An 18,315-nucleotide genomic window follows, 5' to 3' on the forward strand; every position below is an offset into this window, starting at 1 on the left:
GAACTAAAATATGCAGGACACCGGCCCTCCAGGACCAAGTTTGGACACCCCTGATCTAATGTATGCACTTAATGCAGAGGTGTCCACACTCAATCCAGGAGGTCTGGTGTCCTGGAGAGTTTATCTCCAACCCTAATCAAACACACCAAAACAAGCTAATGAAGCTCTTACTAGGTATTCTAGAAACTTCCAAGCAGGTGTGTTGAAGCAAGTTGGAGCTAAGATCAGAAGGACACCAGCCCTCCTGGACCGGCGTTGGACACTCCTGACTTAAAGCATACCTGTCAACATTTGGATGTGAATATAAGGGATTCCCCAGCCCACACACAAATTACTAAATCGTTTTATCTGGAGCTGTTTCATTGTAAATAAACAGTTGAAACTGTCAGTAATATGTTTTTATTATTATTATTAATTATTATTGATAAAGGATAGAATAGCATACATATACATTAGAAAAAGCTGCAAATAAATTAAAGTTTAGCCTTTTAAACATGCTAGCTATTACAAATAAATTGAATCAAGTTTTCAAGCCTCAATCATTTCTTCCCTTTAATTTAAACATTCTGATTAAAGAGCAGCGATTGAATCTCATATAGCACATGAACTTACTGTTTTAAGTATTGCATAGGAGGGGCGAAGATGCCTTTAATGGAAACTAAGGAAATCCCGCCTTTTTATATTTATTTTAAAGTGTTTTCATGCCTAAATAAAATTAAAGCATAGAACAGATGCACATTTAGGAGCAAGGGGCGTCCCCTGGTGGATCGCCGGTATGGGTTGCATACTGATGTCTATTGCCACCCTTCATAGAAATATTAAAAATATGGGAGAAATATGGGGAAATACCTTTACGGGTTTATAGCAGCATTGAATTTTAAAATACGGGAAAATCCCGGAAAAAACGCGAGGGTTGACAGGGATGACTTAAAGCCACACCATGTATGATTTTTGTATTTACATTTCCAAAAACACTAGTACAGTGTTATATATTTTGCTGACTTATGTACTTACGTTATTCAAGATGTTTCATAGAATCCAGTGAAATAGGCAATATTAAATGCTGGCCAGGCTAATTACATCAAACACTCTCAATTTCCAGATTTATAGAAAACAAAAAAGAGATTTTAATATGTTGTGTGTTTTATTAAACTGCACTATAGCAGCTTTATAATACAACTTTAAAATCTTTTTACTTCTTTGGCATTCAGCATTCAAACTACCATGATAAGAATTTTGACTTCCCAGTTTAACTACACCCTTTGTTTGTCTTAAATAAGCGCCCTCTAGTGACAAAAATGTACATACCGTGCCTTTAATCAAAAATCTAAAGAAAATGAGAGGATCATTCACTTGTTTTCAATGAATAATTATCATTATACCTGAATGTTTGCTTCATACCGTGACTAATGTAGGTGCTTCCCTTGTTTAGTTTCTGTAAATTATTTTACATAATATTTTTAGCAGGCTAATTGTTCATTTTAATCTGTATTTTCCCCAATAAATAATGTTTTTCTTTTTTTTTAGATTTTACTGTTTCGACTGTTTGTTGACAACAAAACTCCTCTAAAAGAACACACAAAAAGTAATGTCAGGGTTTTTATTAACACACTCAAAAGGGTAAAGATTTACTTTGGCTCCCTAAAAGTTGAGGAAAAACACTTTTAAATGGGACATCTTGACTTCGACACACAAACTGCTTACATTTAAACAGTCATAAAATCCCTTAACACGTTTTTGAGACAGATTACACATTATTGAAAACAGCATTAGGAAGTTAAAATGGGTTGTTTTGTGGTTTTCCCAGCAATTTCAAAAGCATCTAAGGTCACAAAATGTGAGGTAACTCTGTCAATTCTGAGTTGTGATGGCTGCTGGGACTCAGCATTTGACCATTTTCTCTGCATTTATTACTGTGGAAGAGAGCTGTTTCAATCTAATCACCATGTCTAATCATCCTCATCTGCTCTAAAATCTTTTGTCATGTCTCTTTTTATTACCTGCCATAGTGTGTCGAACTTCTTGCCATCAGGAATGGAAAGCTTTCCAGCCCTGTCCTTATCAATGCGATAGTGCATGACTTGATTGTTATGCAGGAGACACAGCGCATAGGACTCGTTTCTGCCACTGTTTTCTCTTTGTCTGATTCTGTAAGAGGGAGAGAAAATTACAAATTTCAAGAGAATGGAAAAAATCCACAATACACTACAGCACTGTTAAATGCTTGATTCTGATTGGCTGATATGAACAATCTAAGGTGTGTATTTATATTTGGGGAACCATACAAACTACTAAAAAGCAGTGCTTGACCATATTTACGGTACAGAAGTACTTACCGAAATTACAGAACTATAGAGATACAAAACTACTTTACAGTCTTCAACAAACAAACTTTAATCAAAATATAGTAAACGTCTTAGGATGAAATGTGTAAGAAACTAGTACTACACATTGGAGCTGGACAAAAACGTGACAAATATCTTGAAATATACAGCATCTGAATTTGAGTAATATAAGCTGAATAATTGACTCCAGTCTATTGAATTGATTTATTTTGAGCAGCTCATCTTCGATTATACTTCCTTCTCTGTATTATTCTATACTACAGGGATGTTAAATGCTTGATTCTAATTGGCTGATGAACATTCTAAGCTGTGCCATAATCTTCATATAAACGCACATCTAAAGTAGTTCCAGGCAGGTTTTGACTACATTAGTTCAATATCACTACGCTGAATCATTTCAATTAAAACAGAACATTTTAGAAAATATGTGTAAGAATGTACAATACTACACACAAGAGCTGTTTGTGGATGAACCCAGCCTGATCTCACGAGAAAACGTAAGTATTTCATGTTTTGGCAGTTTAGTGGCTAATTCGTACGAGTTCAGTCGTACGAAATTGTACGATTTTAAAAAGGAGGCGTGGCACCTAACCCCACCTCTAAACCCAGCCGTCATTGGGGAATGAGCAAATCGTACTAAATTTGTACGAATTTGATCGTACAAATTCATACAAAGTAGCCACTAAATCAAACAATTACGAATTGCCGTGAGATTGTGTTGTGAAAACCTCCTGATCAATGTCAATGTAGGTGTGGTAACCATAGTTTAGTGCGGTAGAGTCTTTACTGTGGTAACTGGAATAACTGACCGCGATTTGTTGAACTACTGGAAAATAACGCACATCCGAGGTTTCCACCTAGCATTGTAGACACATCACAATGTCAGGTGTTCATTAAAGGGGACCTTTCATTCATATCTTTTCTTTTCGACTTAGACCCTTCATTAATCAGGAGTTGCCACAGGGGAATGACCTGCCAACTTATCCAGCATGTTCTATGCAGCGGATGCCCTTCCAGCTGCAACACATCCCTTGGAAACATCCATATACACTAATTCACACTCATACACTACTGACGATTTAGACTACCCAATTCACCTGTACCGCATATCTTTGGACTGAGGGGGAAACCGGAGCACCCGGAGGAAACTCACGCAAAACCGGGGATGCAAACTTCACAAAGAAATGCCAACTGACCCAGCCGAGGCTTGAACCAGTGACCTTCTTGCTGTGAGGCAACAGCACTACCTACTGCATCACTGGGAGGCCCCCTCCTCCGGTCCTCACTTCCTCACTTTCATCCACGACACCCAAACACTTTCACTTCGCGGCACTTCCGTTTTCACTTTCGGGTTGAGGATGGCGTGATTGTCCTTTGCCTAGAGCGCTAATTCAGCTTGCTCCGTCCCTGCAAACATGCTCTCCTACAAAAACGTTTTCAACCTATAAAACTCATTCTTGAGGTGCAGATGACCACAGAGAGTTGGAACAGATCTTTTAATCCCAGTTTCTTTGTAAATCCTGTTCTATGGACATGTTTAAACGCCTTACAAAGGGAAAACCACACTGCTACATCAAGTTGTGGTGGACATCAAAATGACTGCTATTTGGATCCTATTTAAACGTCAGGTAATTTTAAGAAAGAGACTTATTGTGTTTATTTTACTCCAATATGACTGTGGACACACTATACACACAGCTCTGTCCAAACAGCTTCTAAAAGGTGATGTTGAATCATGGGTAAGAATGCAACGATTATAGATTTTGGTTGTACGACTATAGTCTGAGAAATAATCATGGTTTCACGGTTATCACGATTATTATGCATTTATTATTTTCAAACCCCACTAGTTTAGATAATAAGAAGAAAACTCTTTATATTTTACAGTGTTATTTACTGCTGGTCAGTAACTAATTAATACAGCACAAAATAATATAAAAAACAAACAATAATAAATTTCTCTCTTTGTGCTTAAAAATAAGTTAATTTTTTGACATTTAAACTGAAATAATTTTACACCATAAATACATGAACGCTCTTATCGGCGCCATTATTTGTAACTTTAAGTGGGTTTGCAAACCCGTGTACTCTTCATGTACTGCTTCTTCCTCAGACTTTAGCCGTTTGTAGTTCCCACAGTCTGTCATTCCAACGAGGTACGCCTGAGAAGCATGTGCGTCCCTACATTCAAAACAATGAACTTACACAAGTTTTTTCTTAGTTAATAGCCTCAATTATAGTTATTCTAGTGTGCGTGGTTATTAGTCTCAAACTAGCACACAAAAAATAGCACACAGTTTGCATCATTGTTTAGTTGCAGTAGTTTTGTTCCGTGCAGAAACAGTGTTGAGAAGCCTTTACGATTAATTAACTGTGACTAATTAAAGTGTGGTTAACAGTGAAACCGGTTAATCATTGCATCCATAATCATAGGTGGTCTTAAATACAACGTTTAGCTTTATAAATGTACATACATTTTTTTTTTATGGAAAAAGTTTCAAGGATTTAAGAAGCATTTCACCCTCTGGTTTTTCTGTATTCCTTACATAATTAACCAAGTCTGACTTTTTTCCTGATTATATTACACACAAATCAACACTAGATGGAGCTGTGGATGTTTTTAAAAACAAAGATTCAACGTTCAGATTCAGTATAAGGTTGGGGTATTTGGTAAACCACTAATAAATGCTTCACAAAAGTGCAAAATATACTAAATAAAGAGCCAATTGCTATTTTCAGAATGATATTTTCCTTTTTAAAAGGCTTCAGTAAATACTAGAGCACTGAAAGATGCAGACGCAACACTTTGATGACAAAAGAGTCTTTGTCTTGTAAACCAACATTCATCTTTTTCCATTATTCTGAGGACTACATACCCATCCTTTACATGCAAGTGTTCTATTTAAAGCAAACACACAGTCTACACACACTCACACTACCCCCACCTAGCCTGTTTTTGTTTTCCGCCTTCGGTCAGTTCAGGAAGTCCCTCTCAAACAGTGTCAGAGCGGAAACCACACAGCGCCTCTCTCTGCCTCATTGCTTTCACTTTAACTGCAGTCCAAAACCTCTGCCTTGAGCTTCATCCAGCCTCCTTTTCAAAATTCAGTGACAAATTTGATCTATACCATATACTTTTATTACTGAATAGTTTTGCTGTTCTTGTTTTGATATTTAATCGCACTAGTTTTGGATTCATATTTTAATATTCATGACGGCATATACAATTTTAATCAAGGTGTTACTGTATTTAACAATCGCTTTGCTACAAGTTTCAGGACCCTAGTGTCAACGTTCAAAACTCTAAACACAAAATTCACAACTGTAGACCTGATAGCACATTTTTACAAAACACTTTTTAGTAACACTTTATTTTGATGGTCCATTTAAGTATTAGTAGACTGTCTGCTTAATATATGCTGATACTGCTCCTTCAACAGACATTTAACTGACTATAAGAAACTTGGCAAGTACATGTCAACCAACCCTAACCCAAACAGTCTACTTAATAATCTAACGAGAAATAGTTGGCATGTAGATGCAATGTAACTTAAATTCAACAAACAGACCATCAAAATAAAGTGTGACCCAACTGTTTTCTTTTTAAAATGCTTGGATACAATAAGTCAAAGATATTTTGGTCATTGTATTAAATTCACCTGTTCAATAACAAAATTTGACATCCAGTTAATTCCATTTCAAAATGTGAGTCAGACTTTAAATCTGAAATAACCGTGCATTCACTTTAAATTTACAATTAAAATTATGGGTAACAAACATGAGAAAGGCTACCAAAAGGTGGAGCTACAAGCGCAGCTGAATGCTGACTGGTTACAGAGATACGTCACGATCTCGTGGAGCTAGCCAGAATTAAAACAAAGGAACTGCCATGTTCTAATACACAGCCAAGAGATTACATGGAAATACTATATGCATATAATGATGAGCCATGAATGACCCATGCTCAAACAAACTTTGTTGTTGTCTTGATGAACAGCCACAAAGCCAAGAAGAACAAAATCTGCCGTGTCCTGTTGTTGTTTTACGAGCCCGTCTAAAAGTCTCCAGGGATCTCATGATTGCTTCTATATTTGATATAGTGAACTTCTTAAGCTGATGACAATAATGTGTGTGTGATTATTAAAGTGTCCCTGTCATCTAATCTATTCAGAAAGAAAAGGACAAACGCGAGAGTGAAGCGCGAACAAAGGAGAAGCCTGACAACACACAGAAGCAAATTATTTCAGCAACCTGAATCACGAACAAACTGCCATGTCTTTCCTCGTCCTTTGGGACTATTATGAACTTGGAATGACGGAGTTACTCTCTAACAGAGCTTACATGTGCTGGTGAAGATTACAGACACAGATGAGAGGTCTGCTCTGACTGCGGGCTATGTAGCGTGTTGTTACTCAAATAAGGACTAAATGTCTGCTGTGTGTAGTTCTTCTTTAGTTGGTAACATATCAGAGACTGTAAGGGTCTGTTTGTGTTCATATATGTTGCATTTATTTATTTATTTTATATAATTGCAGATGTTACAGTAGTCATTAATCTGCAGTTATAATCAAATCATGTACATAGAAAAGTTAGTAATAAACATTTAGAAGCATGTGTAAAGCATCTGTTTTATTAAAAGTGCTTCTCTTATAATATGTGAACGATCTGTACAGCTTTACTGTAGACATTTATTTGAGCGAGAATGATGTTGACTTAATTTTTTTTCATACACCACGCCCACCAAAAGAGTACCCTTGGTAGTGGAAACGCAAGTCTGATAAGGGTGACCAGTACCTACCCGAACCGTACCGTACTGTACCACTCAGTGGAAACGAGCCATTTTGTAATTGTGTGGGGTTTTTTTTAGCTGAATCTTCAGACACACTTGTAAAAATTTTAAAGAAAACACAAATTACTTTTCAAATGTTTTAAATGGCTCTCATATCCACTGTTAGTGAGTCTAAAAACATTTACATTAGGATCAGATGTTTCTTGATGTTCCACATGTTATTCAACAAGTGAAGAAGACTTACAGAAATTTGCCGTTGACCCGTGAGGTATTGAGCAAACGCAGCTCTGAATCCTCGCGATCTATCTTTCCGTGAAACCAGGGCATCTTCTCATGTGCTGTTGTGGCGATGAGTTTCTCCAGCTGAGGCCTCTGGCTGATGATGGCCTGGTCCAGCGCTGAACCCTGACGCACAACCAAACAACAACATTTTTAAACACCAAAACACAACCCTAATGTGCAAAGGCTGTTGTGAAAATTCATACGAGAAATGTTCACACCTTATTTTATTCTCAAAACCTAACATACTTCCGAGTAAAACAGTATATTTAGCACTAAACAAAACAATAATTCATTATTAATTGTGAATTTGATGAAGATCGAATGGGAAAAATGAGTTATGTAAATTAGAAAGGTGATTGAGTTGGAAGATAAGAAACATTTTTGTAATAAAAAAAGGAAGGCTTTTTTCACCACACACACACACACACACACACTTGTATAGCTATTTTTAAGGACTTTCCATAGACCTAATTCTTTTTTATTTTTTTATATTTATATACTGTATGCAGATATTTGTACTGTATTCTATCCACCTACCCCTTGTCATGATCACCAGTGATCTAGCCTGTGCAGATCGCTGGAGAACTACACATGTGCCAATTTAATGAACTACAACTCCTATCATGCACCTCACACACACACCAGTTCCTGATTCCCCCTGATTACACACACAGCTGGAAGCTCATGAGGATTCATGGTTAGAAAAGTATGTTATATACTGTATGAATGTGAATAGTATGAATGTAACTACTACACGTTACGAAACGTACTACATTACATACGCCGTTTTGGTCATGATCGCATGACCTTCCCACGCCAGTTGTCGCTTCACTTCCATTCATGAGTTCTCTAGTGGTGCATTGTTTCAAATTCTATTAATCCGGCCATACTGCTCGGCTTGCACACTGATTTTAGTGTACTAAATAAAATAGATGAATGAGATTACAGATGCAGCCTATGACTTCCCAAGAAATGCTGACAAAAGTCAAATATTTTCAATTGTCATGAGAAGTTGAGATATTTACAAATAAAGAGTTTAGATGCAAAAACCTATACAAGAACGATGCGGAGTGGTGCGACGCCGTTCTTTTACCGCTGTAACAAGTTTGTCCTGTTAGCTCATCACGTACGTCGGCAGACTTAAGATGCAGAGAGGAGTTGACCATGACGACAGGGTTTGAGTCCAGTGAAAAACGGTTCCAATAAATGGGCAAATAACGGTGAGAATGTGGTAATATCTGAAAACATGGTAAAAATCAGGGAGGGCTTTTTTCTGGATTGCCTTTGAAATTTGTTGGTAGGATTTAGGGAAGTGGGTGGGTAGGCGGGTCAGTCAAGTCAGTCAACAGCAGCCTCTGTTGGATTTATGTGAAAACAGCAGGCGCAAATGGCATTAACGAAAAATTTAAGATCTCAAACGTGTGTAGAGGTGCGTTTTCAGAATGAGCCTAGGTTGCTTTAAAAAGTGACTTGTAATTTGTAATTTTCCTGAGATTTTCAATCAGGTTCAGATCAGGCCCCTGGGCTCCCATTTCATTATTTCTCTGTGTTAGATGACATAAATCCATTCATCTTAGTTTAAGTCCTTGGGTCTCCTAAGAAAGATTTCTAAAAATACAATTAATAAGATAATAATATTACAAAGATTCTTATTTTGTTTAGAAAAGATACAAGCAGTAGCCAGAAATTAAGTTATGCTAATATAATTACAAAAAAGAAAAAAAAAAGAAAATAGTTAAGAATTACTGCGAGTTTGTCTAAAATATAGAGGTATTATGACGTATGAAAAAGTGGGTCACACTTTATTCAATTATTCGTTAATGTGTTTACTAACATGAACTAATAATGAACAGTACTTATAAAGCATTTGTTAATCATTTAATAACATTTGTGAACATTAGTAAATGCTCTGAATTAACATCAACTAACAATAAACAACATTATTTTCATTATAACATAAATAAATACTGAAATAAATGTGTTCATTGTTTGTTCAAGTTAGTAAATGCATTAACAAATACAGCCTTATTGTTAGTGTCACCAAAGAATGAAGTCAAATAAACTCTTAAACTCTGTCACCAACCTTTAAATTCCAGGTTTGCTCGACATACTGCCGGATGAGCTGCTCCTTCAGGTCTTCAAAGGGCCCGACTTTAGGCTCTGTGCCGCGGGGCCGGTGAAAGGGCTTCTTCAGCAGGCAGATGAGGCCGTCAGACTCCTGAGAGTGGTAGTTGATCACATCTATAGGCGTCCGGTGAGATTTGCCTCCAGCGATGGCGTAGGTGTCGTTCAGCTCCCTCTCTATGGTATAGTGGTAGAACTGGCGGCCGTAGGACAGTGACAGGGCATAGCCGCCGAGGAAACTGCGGCTCTGGCGGAGCAGGTACAGGCCGTCTCCTGATCCTCCCTGTTGCAAATAAACCTCGGACTCCTCGCGGGTGATGTTGCCGAAGAAGTACGGCAGCAAATGCACCTTATCCACCATATCTGCTCAACCTTCTGGGAAACCTAGAGGAGCGCTAACAACCTGGAAAGGAAAAAGGTGGAGATCAGTTTTGTTGTTGTTGACATTTTAGGTATTAAAATTCGACTATCTATCTATCTATCTATCTATCTATCTATCTATCTATCTATCTATCTATCTATCTATCTATCTATCTATCTATCTATCTATCTATCTATCTATCTATCTATCTATCTATCTATCTATCTATCTATCTATCTATCTATCTATCTATCTATCTATCTATCTATCCATCCATCCATCCATCCATCCATCCATCCATCCATCCATCCATCCATCCATCCATCCATCCATCCATCCATCCATCCATCCATCCATCTATCTATCTATCTATCTATCTATCTATCTATCTACAGTATCTATCTATCTATCTATCTATCTATCTATCTATCTATCTATCTATCTATCTATCTATCTATCTATCTATCTATCTATCTATCTATCTATCTATCTATCTATCTATCATCTATCTATCTATCTATCTATCTATCTATCTATCTATCTATCTATCTATCTATCTATCTATCTATCCATCCATCCATCCCATAGGATATAAACGTTTTCCTCCACTAACATCACATAGTGACCTGGCCGCTATCATGCAAGAAGAATGGCTCAGAATCTCTCTGGCTACTGTGCAGAACTCGTATCTGTCATTCCTAAGACCAATTGATGCTGTATTGACACTAAAGGGTGACCTAGACCTTACTATTGAATTATTGTGATCTAAAAACAGACATTCCACTTTCATTGTCCATTATAGGTTCGAACCAGCGACCCAGCGACCTTCTTGCTGCGCCACCTACTGCGCCACTGCCTCTATATATATGGGCGAGGCAGTGGCGCAGTAGGTAGTGCTGTCGCCTCACAGCAAGGTCGCTGGGTCGCTGGTTCAGTTCAACCTCGGCTCAGTTGGCGTTTCTGTGTGGAGTTTGCATGTTCTCCCTGTCTTCGCGTGGGTTTCCACCGGGTGCTCCGGTTTCCCCCACAGTCCAAAGACATGCGGTACAGGTGAATTGGGTAAGCTAAAATTGTCCGTAGTGTATTAGTGTGTGTGAATGTGTGTGTGTGAATGTTTCCCAGAGAAGGGTTGAGGCTAGAAGGGCATAAGTTGGCGGTTCATTCCGCTGTGGCGACCCCAGATTAATAGACAGACTAAGCCGAAAAGAAAATGAATTAATGAATGAAAATAGAATATCTGCAGATTCTAATGCCAGGGTGTGTAAAATGAATTAAATCATCATGGTAACATTTTATTTTATCTCTTGGAAACAGGCAGGTATTAGCCTCTCAAGAGTAGCACTAAATAAAAAGTGTGATCTTATAACAGTATATGAAATTTTTACCCATTTAACCCCTGCTCTTTATTCAGTGTGTTTCTTTCTTGAGCACGGAGAATATTTAGTTTATCTAGAGCAAGAATATGTCAAACTCAATGACTGGAGGGCCACAGCCCTGCACAGTTTAGTTCCCACCCTGCTTTAACACACTTACTGGTAGTTTTAAACAAGCCTGAAGGACTCAATTAGTCTGATCAGTTGTGTTTAATTAGGGTTGGAACTAAACTGTGCAGAGCAGCGGCTCTTTGGGAACTCAGTTTGACATCACTGGTCTAGAGTCTATGTGACCATCTTTATCTTATTCAGGACTGTAAATAAAAACAACATGCAGTGTTATGCTTGATCAAAAGTATTAAGTAATTTGCATATTCTGCGTGGTGGACTGTATGTAAATTTAGGAACAGAAAAGGGATGTACCTTTAGATGCTTTTGCAGATTGGACATAATTAGCCTTCACTAAAATTATTCATCAGTATTACAGTCAGACATAGGCTAAAAATTGTCAGTAGTGTATGAGTGTGAATGAGTGTTTATGGATGTTTCCCAGAGATGGGTTGCAGCTGGAAGGGCATCTGCTGTGGAAAACATGTCCTGGATAAGTTGGCGGTTCATTCCACTGTGGCCACTGGGGATTAATAAGGGACTAAGCCGAAAAGAAAATGAATGAATGTTTAACTTTCAGGCTGGTATCCTATTCCTCCTCCCTGATGGCATCAGCTCCTATTCCTTATAGAGAATTTGGCTTGGATTACTAATAATTTCAATGCTCTGCTTCTTTACAGACTCAAAAATATCATGAAGGGAGGGTAAGACACCACCCCGGCTCTATAAAACACATTCAGAAGTTGTGTCCTACACTGTAAAAAATACACAGCATGATTTTGCCAACGATGCGATCCTGGATTACAGATTTTCTTGATTGCTTTCATGCAGCCTTCAACTAAAACTCCACATTTTCAGGCCAAAACAGCAGCACTCATGGTCATAATGACACATTTTGCTTGCAAAATACACATACCGGGTTAAAAAATTTAAAATATGCAACAAAAGCTAATTTTACCTTCAAACAACACAACTTGCAAACAGGTATATGAGCTCTTTCAATCAATCATTACACCATGGACAACAAAATACAGAACTCAGTGTCAATCCGTGCACCATTGCTTGCCATTGTAGCCTATTGGCAATGCCATTTGTTGTCTTTTTATCTGGACTGTCAAATTTGCCTTTTTGCAAAGAATTGGATCTAGAATAAGAAATGCTTTGATTAAATTTATACTGAATTCATGACATTTTTCAAACTGTGGCTGAAAGCTGAAATACTGTTAAAAAAAACTGACAAAAGAAAAAAAAACTGTAAATATTAGAGAAAACACATGTAAACCAATATACAGTCAAATTTATTGATCTATTGGGAGTATAGGACATAGCCAATATTAAAACTCCGTGCTGGCACAGAACAACACGGACCGTCCACGAGTTTAAGGAGTGTTAAAATAGTGCTACAGTGATTTCATATCGATCTTGGTAGTTTCTAATAGTTAGGAATAGATGGTTTCTGTTTGGTTACCATTGCCAAAACAATAGAGTTTGGACTGCTTGATTAACGTCTGTGTTAACTGTTTTGAAAAACGTTAGGGAAAATGTGTCACTCTAATGAGAAAGAGTTTATTCATTTGCAAGACATGTCTTCTGCTCTGCTGGGATAGTGATGAGAAAAATGGAGGGGATCCTAGTTTCCTTAACCAGGTCAAATCCAACAAGAAAAACTGAAACATCTACAGTTGAAGTCAGAATTATTAGCCCCCCTGAATTATCAGGCCGCTTGTCTATTTTTCCCCCAGTTTCTGTTTAACGGAGAGAAGACTTTTTCAACACATTTCTAAACATATAGTTTTAATAACTCATTTCTAATGAGACAGTATATAATATTTGACTAGATATTTATCAAGACACATCTACAGCTTAACGTGATATTTAAAGCCTTAACTAGGTTAATTAGGTTAACTAGGCAGGTTAGGTTAATTAGACAAGTTATTGTATAACGATGGTTTGTTCTGTAGATTATTGAGAAAAAATATATAGCTTATAGGGGCTAATAATTTAGAACTTAAAATGGTCTTTAAAAAAATAAAAACTGCTTTTATTCTAGCTGAAATAAAACAAATAAGACTTTCTCTAGAAGAAAAAATATTATCAGACTTACTGTGAAAATCTCCTTGCTCTGTTAAGCATCATTTGGAAAATATTTTTAAAAAAGAAAAAAATTGAAGGGGGGGATAATAATTCTGACTTCAACTGTATATTTATCCTGGAACATAATTTTTATTAGAAAACGTAATCCATACCTATTCCCTACCCCTAAACTAAACCATAACTGAAAATTATTATCAAAATCAGTGGGGAATATTCAAGATAACAATCAAGTAGAAGTGCAAAAACCTAACCTTCTGTTTCATAACTCAAATTCACGATAGTCTCTTACTCTGGCAACTTATGCTGGAAAACTAGCCTGGTCTGGGGCAGGTTAACTCTCAGGCTACGTCTTAAGTTCAAGCTTAATCAAAGTAATGTTAATATTCACCTGCTGTAACTTGATGCCATTTTATTTCACCAAACCTCTTAATAATGAGTAAAACTTAAAACTACCTACTGCGCCATTGCGTTGCCCACTTGGTAAATATTTGGAAAATAATAGAAATTTCACAGGAGAGCTAATAATTTTATCTGTGTATAAACAATGAAGATTGTGCCTAACAACATTTAGCCATAAATACATGAAATACCTTAAACATAATGCATTTTCAAAGAAAATAAATATTGTACCAGTGCCAAAACACGTAGTGTGGGAATTATAGTTTCTGCATGTGGTGAACACATCTGCCTTTTTCTTGTTGGTTTCTGTGAATTTAAAGTCTCTCACGTCACTTTCTTATAAATTAATTTCATGTTTTTATCTTTACCACATCTATTAACATCTTTAGCATTTCATTTTCTCCCTTTCGTTTCATTTTCTTTTATCATAACTGTTTCAAGCTGTGTGTTCAGTCAGAATTATTAGCCCCCTTCAAATTTCTTTCTTTTTTTTCAAATATTTTCCAAATGATGTTCAACAAATTCAGGAAATGTTCACAGTAAATAGAAGCTTTCAGACGTCAGAATAAACATTAAACATGAACTAAAAACAATTAATGGACAAAACAACTATTAGTTAAAGCTAATTTAGACATTTACTATTGCATTATTCAAATCAAAAGTTGTGTCTTTTAATTAATTAATAATCCGAGATATTGCAAATATTTCATGCAAGTGATCAAAAAATTATATATTATATAATAAACAATACATAAGAGCACCTTTGTCTTCACTAGGAGACCAAAATTCAATAACATATAGGCATTCACAGTAATATGTAGCCACATTTTGCACCAAAATTTTTTTTAAAGAGGTCAAAGATATTTAAAATTATTGCTATTGTAATTATTATTATTATTATTATTAAGCATTTTTAAGTGAATTAAGCTAATCAAATTACAGAAACAGAAAGTATTCACACATATGCATATGCGACACTTAACTTGTGAAAGAAGTTAAAAGACACGTGGCACCCAGAAACTAGTTCATGCAGGAAGTGGTCAAGCTTTTGCAATAACATCATATTTTTACAATAAATTAAGCTTTTTGCTACACTGAGCTTAAGGGTAAATTAAGATGACAAGTCCAAGTCAAGAACACAAATACAAGCATCCTATTTTTACATCGAAATTACAGAATCTGCGCCTAATAATATATTGTGCATATATGAGCAATATCTTAAAGCGATTATTTTAGTTGCACTTTGAAATAAGGTTGGAAAAAATACTTAATACTTACTAATTCTCAAGTGATTTCAAACTTTGAGGGTTTTTTTTTTTCTGTTGAACACTAAAAAAGCGGATATTTTGTTGGAAACCAGTAACCATTGACTATTATAATTGGAAAAACTAAATCGGTTTTCAACATTCTTCAGAATATCTTCAAAATTAAAATATGCTAGCCAATAGACAATATAGTCATATATAAATAAAAACTGTGATTGTAAAACCCAACAGTCAACTTTATCAAATGAACTGAGTGTAGTTAACTCAAATTTGACTGAAATTAAACTAATTACTATGACTAATTATAACCATTTGAACAGAGTTTTGCACTCAGTGTTGAAGGTAATGCGTTAATTTTATACCTATACTTCAACTTAAATGGAGTAAGTTCACAGTACTCATGTTGTAGATTAGTTTGAGCTCAAATGCTTTGTAGCAATCAGTTTCCTCAAACGGTTTAAGTTGCCTTAACTTGTTAGGTTTCACAGTACTCTGTTGGTTTGAGTTCTCTTCATTTATTGGGTTTTACTGTGCTCAAAATGCTTTGTTTAATCAAATGGAGTAAGTTCACAGAACTCATTAGGGTTAGTTTTTGAACTTAAATGGTTTGTTGCAATCGGTTTCCTCAAACGGTTTGAGTTGCCTTAACTTTGAGTTTTACAGTGTAGACAATATTGAACACTTCTTCTAAATTTAAACCTTTATTTTTCCTGTGTGTGCATTCAGATATTTCACTTTTATGCTGATGAGTAGGTTATTTTATAGCTTTTTAAGCAAAATAACAGCATATAAACATGGGAAACTTTAAAGTGCTTATTTTAGAAGAATATTTGATGCCATTTAGAGGTTTTTGCATCTGTTCTCTTCACATATTTATTTATTTATAGTTTTTGTGTGTGTTTTAAATGTCATATAAATAAGACTGAACTGAAAAAAAAATGGATTTACTCAATTTTTTAACGTTAAGTGGTTGTAAACTATTTATTTGGGCTGAATTTAAACAAACAAATTAAGCTGAACATATTAAACTTAACTTGTTTGTTTAAATTTAACACAAATAAATGGTTTGCAACAGTTCTGCATGCAACGCTTTAAAAACGAAACGTTTTTTTCCGTCTAACCCAAAAGAAGATATTTTGAAAAATTTTAAAAATCGGTAACCATTGACTTCCATAGAACGAAAAAAAAATTTGTTAGAAGTCAATGGTTACCAGATTCCAACATTCTTCAAAATATCTTCTTTTGTTTTCGACAGAAAAAAATCCTTTCTAAAACTAATTGAAAACTCTTGACATTGAATAAACATTACGTAAATTTCATTTTTCTGTAAACTTTCTCTTTAGTTATAGTTAATGTACTAACATGAACAATACTTTCGCCCTTTATAGATCTTATTCCAAATTCAAATTTCAGCAAGGTACTAAACGAAACAGGAAAAGACTAAATTAATTGACTCTAACTTGACCTTTATTCCCCCATGTCCAAAAATTAACAAACCATTGTTACACTGAAAAAAGAGTTGCATGCAGAACTGTTGCAAACAATTTATTTGTGTTGAATTTAAACAAACAAATTAAATTGAACAATGTTCAACTTAATTTGCTTGTTTAAATTCAACCCAAATAAATTGTTTACAACCCCTTAACGTTAAAAAAAATCGAGTAAATTCAAGGAATTATCTTTGAATAATTTTTTTCAGTGCATTTTGATGATCTTATGCATGCCTTTATGGATGTATTTTCAACAGTTTCTTCCTAATATCTTATCTAGAATAATATGTTTCTAATACAACCCGTGATTCCCCCTCTTTTTTCATATATATTTTAATCCTCTTTTTAATTTTGTATGTTTTTTTTTATTGGTGCTTGTTTATTTAAATTAAAGACAAAGATGTAAATATGATTGTGATGTGTTATATTGTCACATTTTTGTTATGTGGTTGAAAAAAAAAACAAAAAAAAAAACATGAACAATACTTTTTTGCATTTATTAATCGTCATTTAACATTTCTCAATGCATTATTCATCTTCAAAGTTGTGCTACTTTATTTACTTTACATTCATAAATAACTATCATTAATAAAGATGAATAAACACTGTAATAATTGTATTGTTATTTATTATTTTAATATATGTAATATATTATTGTTGTTTTATCTCGTCTCTAAACTAACATTAACTAATGCAACTTAAGTGTTACCATTTACACTGACAAAAATTATTCATTGGATTTACTTTATTTATTTGTAAGGTAGTTGGTTGCAAACAATTTATATGAGTTGAATTTAAATAAAGTTATGAAATTTAGTAATGTTCAACTTAATATGTTTGTTTAAATTCAGCCCAAATTAATTGTTTGCAACCACCTACCTTAAAAAATGTAATTCAGTGTTGTCTAATAACTAAAGACTGATTACAGTTTGATCAAATGTCCTGACAGAAATAAATGACTGAAATGCAGCTGCTTTACATTCTGCTTCCTTGTCTCCAATAATGAGCGCTTATAATGTGACTTGAGCGACCAGACAACATCCTCTGGCCCTTTTTTGCTGGCCAAAAAGCCACCTCAAACTCAGACGCTAATGCTAGACCTCAGGGCTTCGAGCGTCTGCATGAAAGAGAAGAGAGTTTGAGCAAACGCGATGAATTCAACCGCAGAAAGATTCCATGAAGAAGAAAGCAGATTGGCTGAGAAAGAGCAGGTCAGTGTTATTGTAACACGACTGATGTTTGTTATGGAAACTGTGGTCACAGACTTGTGAGCAAAGCAGCAGAAATCGCTAAAAGCAACAAAGCAGCAGAACGCCTAATTAAAATGAATGAGCGCAACTGGTCAGATGTGTAGGTTTACTGTATATTACAGTACGTGATTTGGGGATTTTCTGCTGAGATATTGTAAGATGTGCTTCACTGAGGCAAAATAATACCATTTTATTGAGTGCTATTATTTAGATTTAGTTATCAAATGAAAATATGCTAGTCAATATGGACACATAAGAACTTTTATAGACAATATTGAACATTTCTTCTAAAATTTAACCTTTGATTCTTAATTTTAAGTGTTTGAATAGGTTATTTTCATTGCATTTTAAATGAAATAACAGCATATAAACATAGGAAACTAATGCTAATTTCATAATATATATATATATTTATCATTTAGAGGTTTTTGCATC

General features: G+C 35.2%; 1 protein-coding gene across 4 annotated transcripts in view; it reads right to left on the reverse strand.

Moving 5' to 3' along the window:
* The window catches only part of syk (spleen tyrosine kinase), a 58,083-nt gene that overhangs the window by 24,597 nt on the left and 15,171 nt on the right, over positions 1 to 18,315 (reverse strand). For all 4 annotated transcript variants that reach the window (XM_021479147.3, XM_005155539.6, XM_005155538.6 and 1 more), the window contains exons 2-4: positions 9,500 to 9,943; positions 7,379 to 7,539; positions 2,001 to 2,148 (exon numbers count right to left, since the gene is read on the reverse strand). In XM_021479147.3, coding sequence (XP_021334822.1) covers positions 2,001 to 2,148; positions 7,379 to 7,539; positions 9,500 to 9,901 — 711 coding nt within the window. In that variant the 5' untranslated portion in view covers positions 9,902 to 9,943. The remainder of the gene's footprint in view (positions 1 to 2,000; positions 2,149 to 7,378; positions 7,540 to 9,499; positions 9,944 to 18,315) is intronic.

This window comes from Danio rerio, chromosome 10, assembly GCF_049306965.1.
Source record: "Danio rerio strain Tuebingen ecotype United States chromosome 10, GRCz12tu, whole genome shotgun sequence".
NCBI classification, from domain to species: domain Eukaryota; kingdom Metazoa; phylum Chordata; class Actinopteri; order Cypriniformes; family Danionidae; genus Danio; species Danio rerio.